Source organism: Aythya marila (assembly GCF_965140915.1).
Source record: "Aythya marila genome assembly, chromosome: 10".
Taxonomy (NCBI): Eukaryota; Metazoa; Chordata; class Aves; order Anseriformes; family Anatidae; genus Aythya; species Aythya marila.
Window position 1 is genome coordinate 279,505 of NC_139051.1, and position 22,109 is coordinate 301,613.

Genomic DNA, 22,109 nt, shown 5'->3' on the forward strand with positions numbered 1-22,109 from the left:
ACAATTTCTGTGCTGCTATATATCCCTTCAACAGTGAAAACTGATTAAAACGTTGTCTTCAAATAATGAACTATGGCGTGTTTTGACAAACAGTTCTTAAAGCTGCACTTATCAAGTTAACTCTTTCTTTAGCCTTGATTTAGCTTTCTTGAGGTATGAATCCAGTGGAAAATAACCTGTGTGTAGCCTTTGCCAGAAAGGTTATTTTAAAAGTAGTTGTGGGAGGCTCCAGATGTAGTACGAATCATTACCTGCCCGTAAGCAAGTCAGAAGGTGGCAGCAGTGAGAGATAGTGCAGGTGTGGCGTTAACCTTACTGGGTATAAAGCTTGTTGGATCTCTGCTCCAAAGGTCTTAGGTAACCGTAAGCCACTTGACCGCTGTGTTTTCCTTTTTCATCTGAAAACGAGGGAAGTAATAGTACTGCAATAGAATGTAGGAGCATTCCAAGGGTAAATACATAGATTATTCACTTGCTATGGTAATGTAATCCCATCAATAATTTATATAGTGAAACATTTTATCAGGGTGCTTTAGAGAAAGCCAGTACTTCCTAAGAAGGAAGAACAACAAACTGCTAAACTGCAGAAGCAGTAATATTGCCCCACAGTCTGATCATTATGGAATACCATAATTTTGCATACTGGAAAATAAATACTGGGCTCAGAGACTGACTTGGTGAAGTTTTCATACCAGAACTGACGGAACCAGATTGACCTATGATGGCTGTGTTCCTGTTGCATCTGTGGTATGAGAAGGGAAAGCAAGGATAGCAGAGATGGCATCTTGACATCTGGATAATTTTGGGAATAGGTTGGAAATTTTAGGGAAATATTTAGGCAGAAATCAGTAAAACCTATGTCTATCCTACTGTGTTCTTTTTGCTCTGTAGCACTGTACAGTTGGCTTAAAAAACAGGCTACAGGTTTCTTGCTTTGCTATGTGTCCCTTGTTCCTATTAAAGTGGCAGTTTCTCTCCGTCTAGCACCTCCTGTCTCGCTCGGAGTGGTGTAGGCACCTTACCCCAAAGCACTGTGGATTCATTCACTGAATGTCTTGAGGCATGCCGCCTGCCACTCCTTATTGTGTCTAGCAGTGTAGCAGGCTTTGGGCTGTTGCCCTTTTCTAAATTCCTAGTTGCAGAGCTAAAAACAGAGGTTTGGTTCACATTGCATGTACTCCAAGCAATTTTTTCCTCCTCTCCCAGCTCCACTGTTCAGTTTAAATCATCCAATTTTTGTTTTTCAATTTGTTCTTTCAGCCATACTCCGTTTATTTTCCTGCACCTTCATTGTCAGGGTTATGGCGAGGTGTGGGGCAGTGGTATAGCTGTTGTCCCTTGGGTTTTTTGGAGCTTCACTAGAATTCAGTTAAGCCTTTTCTTGCATGAATTTTGGAGAGGAAGGATGAATTCTGTCTAGAAAACTGTTGATATTCTTTCCATTTAAAAATACTGTTGTTTTGGGGCTCTGATTAACTTTTTTTCTGCTATCTGCCATCTCAGCTATTATATTTAATTACTACTTCCATTTTATTTATTCATTTAGATACTATAATATGACAGAATATTTCTTTAAACTGAGAGTGAAGAATTTGGGTAAAAATGGAAGAAAAATAATTTCTCCTGATATCAGGCGGTCTTGCTACTATCCAGTTGTTGTTCTGGGTCAAATTATTTATTCTGTCATCTTCCTCTTCCTCTTCGAAAGTTCTCCAGACCTCAGTCCCTTGAAGATTACACCCGTTCCGGTTTCTCTTGAGTTCCTCGTTTTGATGGGACTTCTTGTGAACACCCAGAGATTTCCATCCTTATTTGCTCTGCTGCTTGTTGCTGTTGCCAGGGTTCCCATGATATGTTGCTTTCTAGTATGTGACTATTGCTCCTCTAGTCTTTCTTGCTAAACTGTTTGGCTTGATACAGAATCCATTTCAGGATGAATTTCTCAGAACAATCTGGGATTTCTCAAATTCAGCTTGGTTTTTTTCTTCCTAAAAGTCATTCTTCCTCAGGAGAAACAAAAGTATTTCTGATTTGCTAAATAGGAGAAACAGTAATCGTTTCCTACATGAGATCCCTGCTAACTGTGGTCTACAACTCTGTGATGAGTTACTATCCTGACTTGTTTATGGAATAAAACAAATGTGAGAGTTCCTTAGGTAATTGTACTGGAACACTAATGTTAAGGATTAGCAATGTTTAAATATTGCACAAATAGTAGATATTAGAAGGCAGAATCTTTTTTCTTTTATTGAAAATAATTATTTCCCAATTTCTGTGGTTCTATACTGCTTGTATCTGTAAGAAGTACTCCAATTGCAAACAAGTTATCTCTGAGTTGTTTCAATGCTGATTTCAAAGTTCATTTTTTTCTTAGAAGTAACCCATAGTGCTGTAGGGCATGTCTGTGAAGACCCAGCTGTTGGAAACTTGCAGTACTTAAAAGAAAAAAATAATATTAAAACTTATATATATTTAAAAAAAAAAAAAAAAAGTTGAATGGCTACAAATTTATGGCAGTGGTACCTCATATGTTAACAGTTGCCTGCTGTGCTTATTTTTCTACAGAAACTATTATAGAAATCTAACTTCTGTGTCAAGATCTTGTTCAACAAAATGGTTTCATTTGTCTTCCCTCCATCTTTTTTATAAGTTCTTCATATTTGCTTTCATCACTTGTCTCATTCTAGCACACTACTTCAGTGTTTGTTGTTAGCATCTTCTTTCTCTGCAGTCTGTCTGGAGGTGAGAATCCAATACGTAATAAAATAGTCAAAATCCTGCAGTTGTGCAGTCTTGTAATATCCTGCTAAGTGCTGATGTATTCTGAAGCTTGTTTTGTATTTGTTCTGTAATATATGATAATGCACGTAAATAAGAGCCCTAAATTTTAAAGTCCTATGTTAAAGAATAGATGCAGTTTGGAGAACAACAGTTTGTTATTGTGTGCTTCTGTGCTCTGCAGCACGGGGAATTTGATCTCCGTGGTAAAGATGGTGTTTCACCCTGACCTCCTAATGCTCTCAGCTTTGCTGAAACTGCCCAGAAGAGTCTGATTGTGGTTGACTTCCTTATGATCGAGGCTTTTCCCTTTGGAAGCTCTAACCAATTGCCAAATTCAATCTCTGTGGGTGACCAAAGCTTCAGTCACAATCTTGGCTTGTTCTCAAAAAAGCTCAAATAACATTGTGTACATAAAAGTTTAACAGCTAAGTTGTCCGGTAACTACCCGTTTCCATGGCTTATCTCTAGATCCCTACTGAAAATAGAGCCTTCATGGAAGGCACCAACATATTTTAGTGGTTAGCTGTAAGTGAATCGTATTTTGTTTGCCTATAGGTAAATATTTCTTCACACACAAAAAAAGATCAAATATCACACTTATCTTTCGGTGGGTTTATGAGTACCAAGGATGCCAGTCCCACCCTAGACAGACCCATCAGTTTTCAATAGCTAGTTGAGTAACTGATTGCCTTTGGAAAATCACTCCAATTTAGCTGTTTCAGAGTATCGCAGCTCTCCCAGGAGTCTGTCGAGAGAAATGCAGACAGCACATCTGTTCCCGGCTGTCTGTCGCCATCCTCTGTTGCATTCCTCCAAGTGCCCGTCCTCACCTTGGGCTTGTCACAGGAACCTTAAACAGATTGTCAACATGCTCTTGGGATATTTTGTCCCCTTCTCTAGTAGAGGACAGCAAAAGCAGGATAGTGTCCTTGGGAGCAGTGTGCTTTGCCCGGGTTGGACTCAGGCTTTGGAATCCTTCCGTGCTCGTTCTGTGCTGCGGTGGTGACTGTGCCCTCTGCAGCACCTCTGTGTATGGGGCTTGGCTCGTCCAAGCAGTGTGGCCTGGTGTCAGTCACCTGTCCTTAGGGAGCGGTGCTGCGTGGGTGTTACTGCTGGGGTGGACACTGGTTGGTCTCTTGCCTGCTGGCAGAGATTGCTGCTGAGCACGGTTGGCAGCTCAGCCAGGGTCACAGAGGCACTTACGCAAGCTTCCTTGTCAAGTGAGCTGAAAGGCACTCGTGTTTCAAAGCACTCACAATTCTGTCCTGCTAGGTGAACTCGAGGTAAACACGAGCAACCTCTTTGACCTGTGCCCGGAAAGTTTGAATGACTGAACAAGAGGAGAAAATAAAATTGGTACAGACCAGCCTGACCTTGAAAACTCTACCCTGAAATCTAGCTGTGCCTCCAGTACATCCAGATGGCCATAAATCCCAAGAGAAAATGTTGCTTCGCAAGAACTTCTTGATTTTCCTGTAAAGTTTGGTTTTAACTTCATTTATATTTGTATCCCTTCAATTACTTGAAAGAATTTAAAGTAGCCTGGCTTCCAGAGGCATTTGCATTAAAAATAAAAAAATAAAAAAAAAAATCCAGAAGTTGGAATCATGCTCACTTTATTGTTTGTGTACATCTTTACTCCCATTTCCAAGAATTGCATCTCATATCCAATTTCTTTTTGCAGTTTTGTTCAGTGGAGGGACTGCTGTATGTCAGCCATGCTAAAGGGCAAGTGATGGAGGCAAGTATTAGTTTATATATTCATAGTTATCTAATGCTGTTTTTGCCAGTTTCTTCTTTTTAACTGCTTTGTTTTCCACTGCTGCTGTGAAATAATTGCACAAATGAAGGTCTATATGAGCATGTTCTGGGAGGTGGTAATGTTATAACATCTGCTTAGTGTGACTGTGTATATAGAATTAATAATTTTGTTCCTGATATTCTGTGTTCTCATACGAATCAGAAATGTATATTCCTGAGCTTCATGGTATAAGGTTCTCCATTTCCTTCCTCAAACAGAGAATAAAAAGACTTTCATAAGTGGAAAAAGCAAGCACAAAACTTGAATCCTAGTGGTTAATATAAATAAATGAGTTAATTTATTCTGCTGATTCACAGTTCATGAGTAAAGCAAATCTATTTCTGCAAAATTAGGTACTAGTACAAATAAGTAGCTTTAAGTATCTTCATACCAAAAGTGTGGTTTGAAAAATTCTTATCGGGCTTGTAACAGATTTATCATATGGAAATATGCACAGATGACCACAAAGCTCCTATAGGAGCATTTTAAAGATACAAGTCAGTGTAATTTCAGAAATCAGTCACAGTAGTGATTTGCTTATGAATTAACTAGGCTGATTTGTTTCAGGTGAGCTTGTAAATTGAAGCAGGACTAATTTAAGCAGCTAGTGGATTCCAGCAGATAATGAATGTCTGGAACTCCAGTTAGACTGAAATGATGTTATTTTAGATCAACATTATTATCATCGGTAATTTGGATAGACAACACGAAGTAGGTGGTAAAGATGCTGGTTAGGGAATATATTGGGCATTTTTGTACTGATCTACAGCTCTCCAGTGAGTCCTGACTGAAAAACAAATGCTGAGGGAATTAGTTAAAATGAAAAAGGCAGTTATGGGTCAACTGTCAAGTTCGTATTTTATATACCAAATAATGTTGGGACTCCTGATTTTTGGCCAATAAGGTTTTTTCAATAAACTGTTTTTGTCTTTTGTATGAAAAGGAAAATCGAGTTTTACCTTTTTTTCCTCAAAATGTAAATTGAGTAGGAACCTGCAATTCAGCTTTCTGAGAAATTGTTTAATTAGAAAAAAGTAAAAGCAATGTTAAGAAATAAAGATGTAGCTTAAAAGTCCAAGGATGATAATGATAAAGACATTTCAACGAAGTTTTGAGTATATTTGAAATAATAATAATTGGTTTGATTCTGCCATATTTTCTGTGTGAGTATGGGTAGATATTTTTTTTCTGGGATGTGGTTTATTACTTTGCATTTAGTGGGTTATTGATTAAACTGGCAATATATTTTATCTCAATGATTGTTTCCAAAGTATTCAGCTAAAATACGGTATGATTTTAGTGTTACACTTTCCATAAGTACTGAATTTCATCTTGCCTCCAGCTTATAGCAATGACATTTGAGGGAAAAAAAAAGGGGGGGGGGGGGGGGAGTGTGAGGCAGCTCTTTTGATATTTTTGGATGCCAGCTTGGAAAGCAGTTCTGGAATATCTGTAACCCATCGGTCAGGTTTCAGATGCACAAAATTGAGAGCTCTCTTAATTGTAACTTCAATGCATTATGTTTCTGCAGCTGTTTTAAGTTAAAAATGAATGCTCTCAAATCCTAAACTCGTTGCATTTCAAATAAAATGTTTTTTAAGGCACAGGCTGCCTTTTGCCAAGATTGAGGTTGACTTCTCTGGTCTGGTTTCTATATTTATAGAAACCTAATCAAAGCATTTTCCTGCAAGAAAACAATGATCAGCTTCCGAGCATGTGATCTCATGGTGCTGATGTGAAACTCTCAGATACTGCGTCCTTCCTTCCTTCCTCATTCCTTTGCTGTTCTTCTCCAGTAGTGTGTTCTCAGTTGCGGTGTAGTATAACCAACTGCTGTCAAAACCCAGCTGATATGAGAGGCGAGATTGAGATCTTCTGGAGAAAAGCTGTTGTTTTTTTTTCCTATGTCAGAGGCTGAGCTACACATGCATGGTGCTGCTCCCTCCCCCCGTTCAGATGGGTTACTTAATCTGCTTTTTAAGTCATTTTTGTTTTCTCTGAGAATTTTGAACAAGACTATGCCAATTGAAGTCATTTCACTTGCCTGTTCCTGCGTGAAGACAAACTTTCATATCTAATTTCCAGTGCCATCAGTAGATGCTGGCCGTAATAAGGCATTTCTTAATGCTTGGAGATGCATAACTGTTTTCTTGCATATATTAAGTATAGTCAAGTTAGGCACTCTTCAGGAAAATCAGGTAGGCAGAGCAGACATGACATTTGAAGCATGAAAGATCAGATCTTTGGTAAGGATCAAAATTAATTCTGACGAAGAGACTAACGTGCTCTATAGAGACATTTAACCTCATGTTCTGTTAGATATTATGGGCTTTGTTCTTAACAAACAACAACAAAAAAAACTCTACTGGTTACTCCTTGCTTCTTCCCCCACCCCCCTTTTTGAACAGCCCCTTTTTTTTTTTTTTTTTTTAACCTTTCTTGCTTCCTTTGTGCTGTGCTTCTTCCCTTAGGCAATAAATGAGTTGTCCTCATACAAGCTTTGGCTTCTGCTTACAGCCTAGATGCAACTAATACAAGGATTGAGGAATGCTTGGAAAACTGATACATTTTGTTTTGTTAGTGGCATGTTTTGTACATTGGATTTTTTAACCCACTACTTTCTGCATGGATTTATAATAATGGCTCTTTTGTTTAACATTAGATAAGCATGAGATCACCGTGGCACAGCTGCATGTGTAGTCACTCTTGAAGCAATTGCACACCTAATTGGCTGACAATCTTGGCATTTTTAAAACAAACACAAGCCTTTTAAAGACAGGGGACATATTTATGTATGAATAGTCAAATAAACCTGTTGGGTGTCATCAATGGAGCCCTCTGGCAGTGAACAGTTCTGTGATGACCCTGATCCTGGAGGCAAATCCCAAGATCAAGAGACCAAAAAACAGCATGAATCAGAGCAAAAATTATCCAAAATAACCCATAATGCTTTGGAGAACATTAATGTGATTGGTCAAGGCTTGAAGCACCTTTTCCAGCATCAGCGCAGGAGGTCGTCTGTTTCTCCACATGATGTTCAGCAAGCTCAGGCTGATCTGGAGGCTGACATGGAATTGGAAAGCCAAAGCTCCTGTGCTGAAATTGATGGTGTCTCCACCCACCCCACAGCTCTGAACCGAGTGCTTCAGCAGATCAGAGTGCCACCTAAAATGAAGAGAGGGACAAGCCTGCACAGCAGGCGGGGCAAGACGGATCCTCCAAAAGGAAGTCCACAGATCAACAGGAGGTCTGCCCAAGATATGCAGTCAGGTCGGCCCAGATCATCATCTACTACAGATGCTCCCACGAACTTGTCTGTGATGGAGATTGCTTCTTCCCTCTATGTAGGTGGAGAGGAGGCCGCAGCAGCAGCAGTAAGTTACTCAGATTTACCTTTGGTCTTTATCATCTCCTTGTATGTTTTCTTAAGACTTCTGGATCTTGTTTTTAAAAGCAAGTCTTTCAGCAAATGCTAATGCTACTGTGTTCAAAATCTTATGTGATGAAGCAAAGAGCTAAAAGATGCATTAGTCATTTTCTCACATGGCAGGTGGCTTATTTGGTATGTATTTGATCACTGAAATAAGAACTACTTTTGAAGCATGTTAGGTTGATCAGATGGCACATCACCATCAAGCAAAGGATGTTGGGAAGAACACCAGCCAGATTAGTCCTTGTTAGCAGCTGCTACTTATTTCCTGCAACAAAAATTTGTACTTGTATGTCTCTTTTTCCCTTCTTGTTATGTTGTGCATTTTATAAAAAGTGAGGAATTCCAGTTTGAGCGAATGGAGCTGTTTTTTGAAGAAAAGGAACTGCGGAGGCTTTCTCCACTCCTTCCTTAAAAGTGAAAGGAGGAGAATGAAGTCTGAAAGACTTTAAATGCATGTGAGGAAAAAGCCTGCTCTGGGCACTAAACTTCTGAGAGATCTCCATAACCAGATGTGCCTCTGTAGAGGTTAATGAATTACCGGCTCCTTTTTAGTGTTTTTCTGGTGGTCGATGAAGATGATGTATTCTACAGGTCTAAAGTGATACAAGCAAGGAAAAGCTGCCTTGCTTTGGGTAAATACACCTTTGCTTGATGCACTTAGTCACATGGTCTAAACTTTTGGGCAGACCTGTGCGGTGCCAGGAGTTGGACTTGGTGATCCTTATGGGTCCCTTCCAACTCGGGATATTCTATAATTCTATGACTTCAGTCTGGTGAAGAACCTTTGTGTAGCGTTCATGCCTGAACTGATCCAAATTTAGGTTTTGTCCTGGGGCATTTTCCTTTGCGATAACAAACTGATGGAAATAGTGGGGAGAAAAGGGGTCACAGTGAGACTGTTGGAGCAACAAACTAACATCTCTGCGCTGTATCTGGAGCATGGTCCATGGACTGTGACCGTAAGGTTTTCAGAAGAACAAGTGTCATCAGTGGCTGAATGGAAATTAATCTTTTAAAAATCTTTGGAAAATCTGATGTACTTGGAGTTTTTAAATGCAACTTGCTTGCTTATAAACCAATATTGCAAGAAAGTGGCAACTGCAATCTCTATGTATATGAGCAAGAGAGGTGTTCAGCTGTTTTGGCAGTGTTCATGTTTTCCTTTGTATCTCAGTGGTAAGTGCGTGCAGCTTGAGGACCTTTTGATGCAAAGCTGAGGAAAGCTGTGGGAAGGAAGTTAGTGCACTTCAGGATAGCACCTCTATCCCATGATCCTGAGAACACATGCTGCCTTGGGACTCAGTACCTCATCCTCCTGAAGCAGAGTCCTCCACTTGCTATGCTGTAATTTGTATTGCTTCCTAACACATTCTGAAAAATATGGTTATTATTATTTTTTGTATTTTATTCTGCAGTGCCACAGATTCCTTGTTAGGCTTCAGTCTTTCTTTTCTAGGAGCTTCCTTTCTCCAGCCTGTTTATTTCATGTGGCAGGGTCAGCTTTCAGCTGTCCCCTGATTATATACACCTATGCTTTCCTTTTCACGCTTATAGCCTCATCACATCCCCCACACTAAATACACTACCAGGAAGCTTAGGAGGTTAATCTCCTCAAAGTATTGTTTCATTAACCCAAGAGGGTTTTTCTTTGGTTGGTTTGTGTTATTTAGTATCTCCCCACACTTCATGTGTGTGTGGATACTGCAAAGTTTTGGAGAGAGGAGTATTTCTTATTTTCTTTGCAAATACATCCCCTTGAACACAGACAGGACTCAGTGAGGTAGCAAGTTCCTTGGGTTATCAGGTCAGACTGAAGCATTTACTGTGTTATCACCTTTGGTTGAACTGAACGGGCAGTTCAATTGCCTTTGTAGCATTTTGATGTAATTTAGAAGAGATTCTCTTACCATGCAAACAAAAGCCTAATAAAATCTGTTCCGTATCTTTGCAGCACTAGTTTCCGAGAAGAACAAGGTTAAGTCTGGGGCCAGCTGTTCAGGTTTTTATCAAGAGTTAGGATAGTCTGATAGAGAACAAAGAAGAGGTTTATTTCAGATAAACTTTAAAAGATATTTTAACTTTGTTTTCAAATAGATTGCTGTTTTAAGTGTGAACTCATGCTTACATGGCTCTCCAGAATGAGTACTGGGTGAGCCCAATCCTGTGTGATGCTGAGATCCTCTGCTCCCAGTGGGAATTAAGGACACTGAATGCTTGTGGCATAAGGGAAAGTAAATTCTTAGTAATCCTCTCCACACAAAGTATTTTTAGCTCAGTGTTCTCTTCTCAGTTCTTTTGATATTTGTTGAAATAGAAGGGCAAAATGTTATCCCAAAACCAAAGATTGGATTTGTTTGGGCACCTCATTTGCATACATCTGCATATGTAATAATCCTGCTGCTTGTTGTCAGGCTTTGTAAAGAAAATGAGAAATGAGACTGGCATGGCATGGAAAATAATGTAATAATTAAAGTCTTACTGAGACATTTCATTTGGTCTTGTATTTCAAGCAATGTAAATTTAAATATCTTTGCATAAATCTCCTTGTAAAGGTTCTCAGCTCACTGAGCTGAGAAATCAGGATTTTGGTGGTTTGGAAATGATTGAAATCGCATGGGTGTCGTCTTGTTTCACTGTACTTTCAGAGCTGTTTGTTGGGTAACAAGTTACATGACCATGACACGAACAAACAGAATGGTATTCAGGTTCCAGAGATATAAAAGTAGTAGTAGTAGTTTGGTGAGAAGTTGTGTCCACTTGGACTTTATCAGTGTCATGAAGGTGAAGACAATGCTCAGCCATTGTATTGTCGTGCAGCCAATGTCTCTGAAACTGGTTCTGGCTCTTGCTGCCCGAAGGGTGACACTTGCTTTGAGAGAGACACGGACTTCTGCATGATGTTCTTCATCTGCTTAGCTTCACAGCTAGCAAAAAACGAATGGGAGTGAACAGTGAACAACAAAGGCAAATTTTACTCTGAAGTCCTACCATAATTTTGGTAGGAGTAGAAGTACTTTGGGCACTTTTAGATGACAACTATACGTGTGCTGCTGGGTGGCCTCTGTGCAGATGGTGCTGGTCAGAGCTGAGCAAGTCTTGCCCTCAGAGCACTGGTGAAGTAGTAGCATCCAGTTCCTCTGCCTCCCTGCCCCTCCACCCTTGGTGAGTTCTCTTCCTGTTTAATGTTTGAAATGTTGACACTGTATCTGGATAACAAATATATTCTACCACTCATCTTTTTGTTAGGTTTGATGAACTGTGTGTAGCAGAAGTATAGAAAACAGCCAGTAGATGATCAAATAGGTAGCAGTGGGATGTGGGAGGAATATCAGAGAAACAAAATTATTAAGAGGTTAAAATGACTTAACAGAAAAGTGGAGGAAATTTTAGTCTTTAATTCAAAGAAGTCAAAGAGACCTATACACTTGCAGAAACATTCTTCTGTAGACATCCAAACATGAAAAATGAAGCCTTTTGACGTTGTTAGGGTTATGGGGAAAGCAAAACAAAACAAAAACAATCTTATTGAAATAGAAATTCTTAAAAATATACAACACAGTTTTTGTTTTACCCACTGAGATCCTTATCTGGGGGTGCTTGTATTCTTAACCTCTAAGCATTGGTGTTAGGGAAAGATTGTGAGGTCAGTCAGTTTATTCTTTCAGGAAGTAAGGTTTTCTATACATACAGTGAGTTGTTTTGGAATGGTGGAAGTCCTTAGCTGATACATTCTGGTGTTGCTAGGAAGATAGACTGACCTGACTTCATTTAGCATCAAATTGCTCAGTGGAATTTACAGATTTTGTCTCTATAGGCCTGAACTCTTCCAGGTTAGAGTTTCCTTGCCTCATGGTTACAGAAGTAATGGCAAAAAAGGTTGAACCAATATTGAAAATGTAATATTCGATCTCCTCAAATTGAAATGATGCCCTGGGGTCTGAACAGCTGGAAAGCAGCTCTGCAGAAAAGGACCTGGGGATCCTGGCAGACACCAAGCTGAACCTGGGGCAGCAGCGTGTCCTTGCCGCAAAGAAGGCTCATGTCATCCTGGGCTGCAGCAGGCAAAGCATCGGCAGCAGGTCGAGGGATGTGAGCCTGCCCCTCTGCTCAGCACTGGCGAGGCCGCAGTGGGAGTGTTGGGTCCAGTTCTGGGCTCCCCAGGACAAGAGAAACGTGGACATGCTGGAGAGAGTCTGTCAAAGGTCCCCAAAGGTGGTGAAGGGTCTGTAGTACCTCACGTGTGAGGAAGTGCTGAGAAAGCCGGGACTGCTCAGCCCGGAGAAGACGAGGCTCAGGGGGATCTCCTCCATGCCCATTATCACCTGAAGGCAGGGCGCAAGGAGGACAGCCGGGCTCTTCTCAGTGGTGCCTGGCACCAGGACAAGAGGCAGTCAGCACAAACTGGAGCTCAGGAGGATCCGCCTGAACATCAGGAAAGACTTTTTCCTGGTGCGGGTGATGGAGCAGTGGGTCAGGTCACCCGGAGAAGCTGTGGGCTCTCCCTCTTTGCAGATCTTCGGAAACCCCCCGGGATGAGGGCCCGGGTACCCTGCTCAGGGTGGCCTTGCTGGGGCAGGGGAGGAGCAGGGGTACCAGAGGTCCCTGCCCACCTCCTCTGGGACTCTGTGATACACAGTTAAGGCTCCTGCTTATTAGGTGTTAAAGATCACTGAAATTTTTAACAGTTTTGCTGGAAAGGAATTGCTGAAGATAAAAAATGAAGTAAACCCTGAAAACAGCAACTTCAAAGGTTGTCAGTGCTTGTGCCAGCACTTTAATTTGCATTCCTTTAGTGAGATACCCATATGGCAGCTTTCCAAGGCACCATTCACTTAGTTCTGCTGTGTTCTCATGGAACTTTGTGTCCTCATCCTGTTTTCTGTTTTGGTCATCAGTTTTTGTAAATATTTCAAATATCTTTAGATATTGTTTATCAACTTAAATCTGTATTCCATTACTACCCATATTTAAAAATAAAAATGTTTGCATGTGCTTCTGCAATAACAATTTCCAGTCCTTAGTTTGTAGGCTCCTCAATATTTTCCAGTGATAGTACTGACCTTGTGAGTGTCAAATGAAAACCTACTAACAGTAAGGTTGCTTTTCTTAGTTACTTTCTAATGACCCTTTTCAAGTAGTGGTGTGCTGATTTATGAATTGTGTTAATGTAAACGAGGTAGCATATTCAGCTGAGCCACCATTTCAGTGTATGTAGCATAGGTGTAGGAGACTGCATGAGCAGTTTCTCTCTGACTGTAAATAGTCTTTCAAAGCAGTGATTTATTTGTCTGCCAGAAACCTTTTTCGCAAACTCATTTGTCATAAATGCAATGCAGTGCTCCTGGGACAACCACCTTTGAAAAGGCGGAAGATTGTATTTTTTATATCATTAAAGCTGTGTGGAAAAGTTACTGTGGCTATTAACAGTGTCTGAGATGTGTAAAAGATGACTTCGTCTTAGTCCATTTCCCAAAATATTAAGTAGTCTTCTTAACATCATACTTAATGTTTGCCCTCTTGTTCAACATATGTAGGTGTAAACGTTTTTGGAATTTTATCATAATGGATCCTGAGTGAAACATTCTGTTGCCTTCCCCTGAAGCACTGCTTTTATAATGAAAATAATATTTGTCATATTAATGGAGGAGGTTAGTCACAAGCCCTTCTGGAAATAGCACATAAGATATTACTTGCTCAGTAATTTATTCTCTCTTAAAGCTAGTACTGCAAACACCTGGAGGTACAGGTCTGGGCTTCTGGAAGATCTGATTCAACAGCTGTGCAGCATATGAAAGCGTGACTAATGCAGCCCGAGCCCCTGTGACAGTGGCTGCTTTTTTCCTCCTTCCCCAGCAGAAAAGTCACAAGTCAACACTGAGGCTTTTTCCGGGAATAGGATGGCATTTTTGTTGCGTCTCGCAACAAGACAAGATACCAACAGGTCACTGTAATGGCTTAATTGCAGAGTGATAGGTCAAGAGCAGGCTGAGGATTGTTTCACAAGCTCAGAAATGAGTCTTGAGTTGCTTACTTGCTTTAAAAGACCATGTGGTACCAGGCGCTGCGTTTCCCTGCCTGGTGGCAGTAACCTTTGTGAAGCACCAGTGGTGTTACACTCAAAGTCTGGTTTATGGGCAAAGAGGAAACTTACTAATTTGCTAGGACAGCCAAGAATTTAATTTTAGTATAATTGAGATCTTAAAGAGTTTAATCATTATTAGTCCAGATTCCTTACAGGAAAAATGAAAATCATGCTGTTACAATTGTTACATACACATTTCTTAGTTGATAACCCTTCTCCTAGGGTTGTGCTCTCCTGGGTCCTACAGTTGGCAGTCTCATTCTGGCAGTAGGTATTGCATTGAGATGGCAACATTTGGAGCCCTTTGCCGCTAGGTATTTGATGTTCAGGTTGGTAGTTTCTTCATCCTCACCCTAGGGTACACTTCGGGTACTTTTTTATATGTATGCTTTCACACACCCCTTTCTCTTTCTTCATCGGTGTGCAGCTCTGCGTACATCCTGATTGACCACGTACGGTGACTTTTACCTGCACTGCACAGTGTTACCGGGTTATTTACAATTGTTGCCTGGAATTTTGAAAAGTGGCAGCTGTCTGTAGTTTTCTTTATGATTTTTCTCCTGGAGTCACAGAGGAAAGCTGTAGATGCTCAGAGTTCTAAAGATTCCTTTCAAACCTATCTTTTGCAACTTTTTTGTTGTATATGCTCTTAACTCTGAAGTTTTCCAATCCTGACTATTTTTTTCGATTTCCAACTTGCAGTACTTTTCTATGTCTGATTTGTGAATGGTTTTTGGCTTTTTTTTTTTTCAGCTGAGAATTGTAGGTGTGATTCTTATGCCTAGTTTTTTGTTGTTGTTTTGTTTTTCTTTTTGTTTATTTTTAAGGTCCACTGACATTTTCGAGTTAGGGAGACTTTCCCTTCCCTAGCAGTCCAGAAGCCTGCATCCACAGATGTCAGGGAAGCTCCTTGCTCTTGACAGTCCAGGGTGCAAAAAAAAAAAAAAAAAAAAAAAAGGGGGGGGGGCAGTGTTCTTTGCAAGGCATGTTTACACAACAAGAAACTTAGTGGAACTGTAATTACAGATGTTATCATACTCTTAGCTCACAGTTATGTCATCCTGGTGAAACTCTTACTCCACAAACACATTATGAAACAGGCATAGTAATGAAAGCTTTGTGGATGTGGGCAGAGTCTACCTGGGAGCCTGGTAGACAGTGTCTGCAACGATATATAGGAACTGTGCCGATACGTATTTGTTCTGTGTAATTGTATAAAGTGCTGATACCAATCCATTTCAGCTGCTAGCTGCAAGTGTACTACAGATACACAATAGCTGACCTTTTCAGTCTGTTTAAATTTTTTGCTAGTATAGTTGAGGTCTAGTAAAATTCCTCAGAAGGTCTGAGGTACAGGCTCCAAATCTTGGTGCACCTTTTGTTTTCAGCTGTCTTGGATCAAAAGTTGTGAAAAGACATCTGCCCACAGTAGGTATGAATGTCTCAAAATTCTGAGAGGCATTTATGAAGGCAGAATTACTACACTGTTAAATAGGACTTGCACTATAACATCATTTAAAAGAAAACTGCAATTTATTCCATGGCACCAGGTTATAATAGGCCTCAGTCTTACCTTGTCTAAAGGGCAAAGTCTGACTTGGATTTATTCTACTGCTGATATAGTATAATTCTAGTCCGTAGTAATTAAGTAAGTCCATAGAAATAAAACTGCTAGTAAGTTGTATGGTTTGGCAACTAAAGTTCGATTTAATGCATACCAAATTCTTTAAAAGAAAAGAAGTACAGAAAGCAGGAAAAAATGAGTGACTTTCCACTCATTTCCGTAAAGTGTGAACGTTTCCTTAAGAGGTGGTGTGTGCAGGTGGAAGGATTGTCAGCTCATGAGCTTAGAGAGATGTCTGCAAAAACATAACTGAGACAGGTGTGTGACTCCTTCCTGAAGCTGCTGTGTGTCAGTGCTAGGGCCAGCTCTGAGTCCAGAGCATGCTGTTGTAACTTGACTGTGAAAATCTCTTTATGAAAGGATTGATAATAGAAGTTTGACATAGTTTGACATGTTGATCTCCAGTTGTGGCAGATTGCTGCTGTGACACAGAGTTGCTGATTTTTGTCTTGACAGAGTTTAGATCCATTCTCTGGGTTTTTAGACTTCTAGCTGTGCAGGACGATGGGTTCAGTAATCTGCTTGCAGAGAAGTCAGATCACAAGAGTTGGCTAACTCCTGCTTGTGCTTTGCGGCATGAGTTTGTAATGTATTTTGCCAAGAGTGCTTCTGAACTTCACAGTACGAACTTCTGGTTCGCAGTAAGGAATTAAACTCAGTTGAGTTTCAGTGTCAAGTTGATACTCAGTCAGAACTCGGAGTTTCTTTTAACTCAGGACTTTTTCTTGAAGTGATTTTGACTTCCAGATATAAAAAAAAAAAAAAAAAAAAAAGAGAGAGAGAGAGAAGAAAAATCCAAACAATATTATGTACGTGTCCCAGTTTTTGTCAGTACTGAATGTATGCAGGGACGTGTCTTAGCCAAAGTAAGACAGCCCACAATAAAGTGGACAAGGAAGCCTCAGTTAGCAGTTTTGAACTTTGTGAGTGAAGCAAAGAAACTGTAATAGAAAAGGCAGCACCTAATGGCCAAGACACCAAAGTGTAAGGATAGTCAGTTTCTACTTTCTGCTCAATCATTAACATTTGCTGTATACTTGGTTATTTTTGTGTTGAGATTTTCTTTAGATGGGAATGACATCTTTTATCAGAGTATTTTAGTGACCATTATGTGTGAAGGGCTTTTAAAGGAAAAAATATTCTTATGATTTGGTAGAATGCAGATAAAATTTCTCCTCTGTGCAGGGTGTCATCCCTCATGTTACCTCTTAAACAGGAGTGGAATCTTAAAAATAAATAATAATTAAACACTATTTATGAGGTTCCCCCAGTGTCTGGAGAACATTTGTATAGCATCGACACTTTATCACTTTACTCAATAGAGGGAGCTGTGACTTTTCTGAAAATCTGTATATAAACTTCATTCATGCTGAAAATGAATTGATTTGCACTATTAAATCAGCTTTTGGAAGTAGTGTGTATTTTCCATGCAATGGTTGATAGTCGTCTTTTCAGTAAATACTTAGTTTTACTGTTAAATAGAAATGATCATGAAATGAGTTTAGCTTTAAAAATAAAATCATTTAAACACCTCTCTTGAATCTCATTTTATTTTCCCAAAGCAATTTATGCCCTGTTACATGCAGAAAACCATAGCCTGACAGCAACAAATTCAGCACATATAGGTATCTTTATTTTATTTAGAATTGTATGTAAATACAGTGGGTTCATCCTGAAAATGTGCATGTTTGAACACATGAGGTTCTTACCTTCTAAACTTTCTGCTGTAAGAAAATGTCTTTCATGTTGGCTACTCCAACAGGTCCTTCCTTAAAGGCTGTCAGTAAGATATCTACCTAATGACTTAATCGTAATACCATGGAGTGGGTCGGGTCGGAAGGGACCGCAAAGCCCACCCGGTTCCAACGTCTGCCATGGGCAGGGACACCTCCCACCAGACCGGGCTGCCCATCCAGGTCCCGTCCCTGCGCACTGCCAGGGATGGCGCGTGTTGATATTTATAAATATTGCTCTGACTTCCAGGTATAACATTTCTGCTTACCCTGTAGAATGGTAATAACAACAAAAAGTACTGAAAACTGAATTTGGAGTGCAAGTAAAAAGTTGTAGATGATCTAAATGAGAGGCATATTGGAAATAAAAATCAAGGGTTACTGAGCATTTTTAAAAGAAAATTGGTTAAGAGGTATTTTATACTAAAAATAAACTCATTCTAATCGTGCTTTATGTCGTTGTGAAAGGCTGTCAGGCTGAGGTACTTGTTCATTAGGCCAAGTTCACTTTAAATTTGAAAATCAATCTTGGTGGCTTTTTACTAAAATCTTAATTTTTTCCATCTGACTGCAGTAACAGTATTTTTGCACATTTGGAGAACAAGGTCAGGGCCTGGGCAGAAGACTGTGTAGACATAAGAATTGTATGTAGTAAGCTGCTATTTTCACAGAAGGCATCAGTGAGTTTCCAACACTACTGAATTACTTCTTTAGCTGTATCTCCACGATCACTAGTACTGTCCACCACGAAATGGTTCATACATTATAAATGAGGTGGTGTAGGCTGCTGCTGGGAATGTGCCACCAGGAATTCTGATGCAGTATGCTGGCTGGAATACCTGTTCAGAGGTTTGATGTTTCAGGATTTTTTACATTACTTCATTCCTCTGTGGTTTTGGAAGTAATACATAATAAACAGCTTTGGAAGTGCTAGCATGATGAGAGATTATTCTGAATGGGTAAGGAGTTTAATGTCCCTGAACAGACATACAAGAATTCACAAATCAATCTATTGAAAAAGAAATGAATTGCTATAGGAAGGTTAAATTGGAGGAAAAACAACTTGTGATATCCTGGTGAAAGAAGGCTAATGAAAAAACACGCATGTATCTCTATGTAAGAGTAGGAGACTTTCATTGACTGCAGATCACAAAAATCTGTTTGGAAATGCTGAATGTGAGGTCTTGGTTAGAGGCAAAGGAGAATGTAGCTATCATCAGTTTTGCTAATCTACCAATTCCGATCCGTCTGATGTGGATTAAATTTCAGCCATCTGGCTCCTTTCCCTTATCTATATCCTTATTCTGTCCAGACTCTAAGCCATGCAGCCTGATGGGGAAAAGAGATCTGGGTGTCCATTAACAAACTGGAGATGCTGTACGTCAAAAGCTACGGCCAGAGGAGGTACTGGACAGTACTTGGGACTTTTGACACCAATTCCTGAGGGTGGGAGTGTGATTACCCCAACCCACCCACACTTACTGTGGGACAGCATGGAAACATGCAGCAGATGAAAAGGCAGGATGGGTCAGCCTGCCCTGCCCTGCCTGCTTCTGGTGATTACTTCTGACACAGTTGTGGAGGGAGTTCCTCTTGTATGCTGTATTACAAGATGTTCAGCTGCATCTCCTTCACCAGCCGTCCCACTGGTTGCTGGGCTCCCAAATGAAATACGGCAGTACTAGGGATAGACCATAAGAGATGGAGAGAGTTCTTTGGACAGGTGATTTTCAGCAATGGATGGATATTGTCACGGGAATGCTTGAAAAACGTGGTGGTTTTACCAGCAGTAAGTGTGTGGCACTTTTCCAGATATGGAGACTGTTCAAAGTGGTATAGATTTCCTACACTAAGAATTAAATGGCATGCCCACGGCTTCTGAATGTAGTCAAACTGAAGAGCAAGAATTACCACGTTGAGAGTAGAGAATGATGGAGCTGCTAGATGCAGGACCCCTGAGCAGCTGGTATGTGCTCCCCCAACACGAGGAGGTTTTTCTAGTGTGTTAGTCCTGTCAGTATCCTTTGCTGTTGGTCTCAGTTTTACAATGATCCTTTAGAGCCAGGTAACAGGGTAACATATTGTGTATTTCCAGGAAAAGTGAACATTTTGAAAAGGAGTTCAAGTTCTGGCAGGGAACGGTTCCTCTGTATAGGTACAGTTAAGCATTTCTGAGACCTCTGAGTTACCACTGACAGTGACAGTGCAACCCAATAATGCTCTTATGTAACAGCTGGGGTTTCCAGTACTGAAATATGCATCTTCAGATGTTAATTTTGGATGACAGTTATAAAATAAACACCTCTGTTTAATCTTTTTCTAACTTTCCCTTCGAGTTCTATGTAGAGAACTTTACTGACCCTTCTCATAACCCTTCCTGGCCCACTGCCCTCCAAGTCATTTGATGACTTTAAAAATAGGCTAAAATATTTTTTCTTAATAAGGCAAGAATGCTGGCCGAAGTCACCTCTGCTTTTCTGCACAAATATGCAGCCATGCATGAGAATGAGGTGTACTTCTCCAGTGCATACCGTGAAGAGTAATTTTGTATGAACGCTGTGTGCCACTACCTCCAGCCAGGTATATGCCAGGCTGTGCCCTGGGATCCTGGTCCCTTGACTTATTATAGCTGGAGCATGACGTGGGATCCTTTTGGCCATCATGACAGAGTTTCCTTCCCATTGAAACTAGGGTCTATCTGCAACACGGCGCTGTATAAGCATTTGAGAATAAAGAGGGGAATATCTTTTTCTCCTTTAGATCAAAGGATCTTCAACTCAAGGATCTCCAGAAGTCCAGAGCTTAAAAACCGTCTCAGATCACATAAATCACAATTCAGCTCAGTTTCCTTCAGTATGATATGATTCATACACATGAAATATTTCTGTTGTCGATGATACAGAATGGTTTTTTTAACCCTCTTAAGTCTATTTAATGTGTATAAAAGAAGTAGGAAGACGTTCCTGTTGGCCTTTATTCTGTACAATTTCAGATTTCTTAGGCGTCACTATTTTTTTGTTCAAACCTGCTTGGTGTTTTCTCTTTAAATACTGCGTTACTGCTTCAGGGGATTGTTGTGTGAAGGTTGCTGCTATGAGCACGCTCCCGAGGGGCTGGCGGTGAGGTGCGAGCTCCGTGTGGGGTGTTACCGGGACAGCGGGGTGTCGGAACCTGGGTGTCACCGGGAGGGCTGGGTGTTGGAACAGGGCTGTCACCGGGACGGTGGGGTGTCGGGACAGGAGCATGCCGTAGTTCTGAGCTGTAGCCATAGAAGGACACGAGCGAAATCTCAGGCAGAAGGCAATTACAAAAAGGCTTGGAAATAAAATCCTAAAACGTTGAAATCTGAGAATGCCGCGGCAGGAGGTTGCCCGAGATTGGCTTGTTTCTGACAGCCCGAGCCCGTCGCTGTATCTGTGGGTTCTGTTTTCCCCTCCTCCTTTCCCAAACGGCCCGGTGGATGCCCGAGCCCATCCCGAGCCCCGGCGCCGTGTCGGAGCGGCCCGGGCGGGTCCCTGCTGCCGGTCCCGAGCCCCGGGAGCCGCGCTGCCGCTGCGCCCCGGCAGGGCCCGTTGAGCGCCCCGGGCGTGCGGCGGCCCCCGGGGGCTGCCCCCGAGGCGCCCTCGTCGAGGCGCTGCACGGCCGCGCCCGGCCCCCACCGCGCGGCTCCGAGGGGGGCGAGGGGGGCGGTGCGCGTCGCGCTCCCCGCGGGGCTGCTCCCCGGGGCTCTGCCGCAGCCGGGCCCCTTCCCGCGGCCTCGGCGCGCCGGGGGCCGGACCGCGGGGCGGGCGGCGGGGCCGGGCCGGGCCGGGCGGGGAGCGCGTGCCCGCGGCGGGGGGCGGGGCCGGGGGCGGGGCCGCGGGGGGCGCGGCGCGGTGCGGGCGCAGCCCCGCGCCCCGGGGCGCTCGGCGCGGACCATGGTGCAGCGCTTCAGCCTCCGCAGGCAGCTCTCCAAGGTGGGGCGCGGCGCGGCGCGGCCGGCGGCGGGGGCGGCGCCGCCTTTGTTCGCCCGCCGGCGGCGCGGGGCGCGCTGCCCGTGCTGCCGCCGCCCGCTGCGACCCCACCTCTGGCCGCGGCTCCCTTCCCGGGGGGATCCCGGCACCGCGGGGCGGGCGCGCGAGAGGGGGGTGGTGCCGCGCCGGGGGCGGCCCGCACCTGCGGCACCGGGGCACCGCCACCGGCCGCGGAGCGGGGCGCAGCCGGGCCCCCCCCCCCCCGCCCGCCCCCGGGCCCTGGGCTGCCGGCGCAGCGCTGCGGAACAAAGGGCCGGCCGGGAGCGCGGTCCGCGGCGCGGTGGCGGGGGGCTCGCCCTGCCCAGGCTGCCCCGGGGAAGGGAGCGCTGAACGCCCGCGGTCCCGGGATCCGCCCCGGGCGGGCGGCGTGGAAAGCACTCGCACAAAGAAATCAGCCCGAGGACAAAACGAGGCTGCGTGTGCGCTCCAGGTGAGAGCGCTGCTCCTGCAGAGCCGCCCCGCGGCCCTGTCCGTGCGCCAGCCGCTGGCGAGGAGCTGGCCGTGGCTCTGCAGGCAGGAATTGGGGTGTCGGTGGGACGCGTCAATAACGCGCCGAGTTCCTATGTTACCTTCAAGCCCTTTTTGTTCCCATAGTGTATTTCAAATGCGTTTATCAACAATTTAAAGTGCTGTTATCAGCAT

General features: G+C 42.7%; 1 protein-coding gene across 12 annotated transcripts in view; it reads left to right on the forward strand.

The window, feature by feature from the left end:
* TMCC1 (transmembrane and coiled-coil domain family 1) overlaps positions 1 to 22,109 on the forward strand; it is a 131,142-nt gene that overhangs the window by 53,147 nt on the left and 55,886 nt on the right. For 7 of the 12 annotated variants that reach the window (XM_082768121.1, XM_082768118.1, XM_082768117.1 and 4 more), the window contains 2 exons: positions 4,466 to 4,522; positions 7,245 to 7,956. In XM_082768121.1, coding sequence (XP_082624247.1) covers positions 7,411 to 7,956 — 546 coding nt within the window. In that variant the 5' untranslated portion in view covers positions 4,466 to 4,522; positions 7,245 to 7,410. Of the gene's footprint in view, positions 1 to 4,053; positions 4,257 to 4,465; positions 4,523 to 7,244; positions 7,957 to 22,109 lie in introns of all 12 variants that reach the window. The other 5 variants (XM_082768123.1, XM_082768119.1, XM_082768115.1 and 2 more) reach the window with 3 other exon arrangements.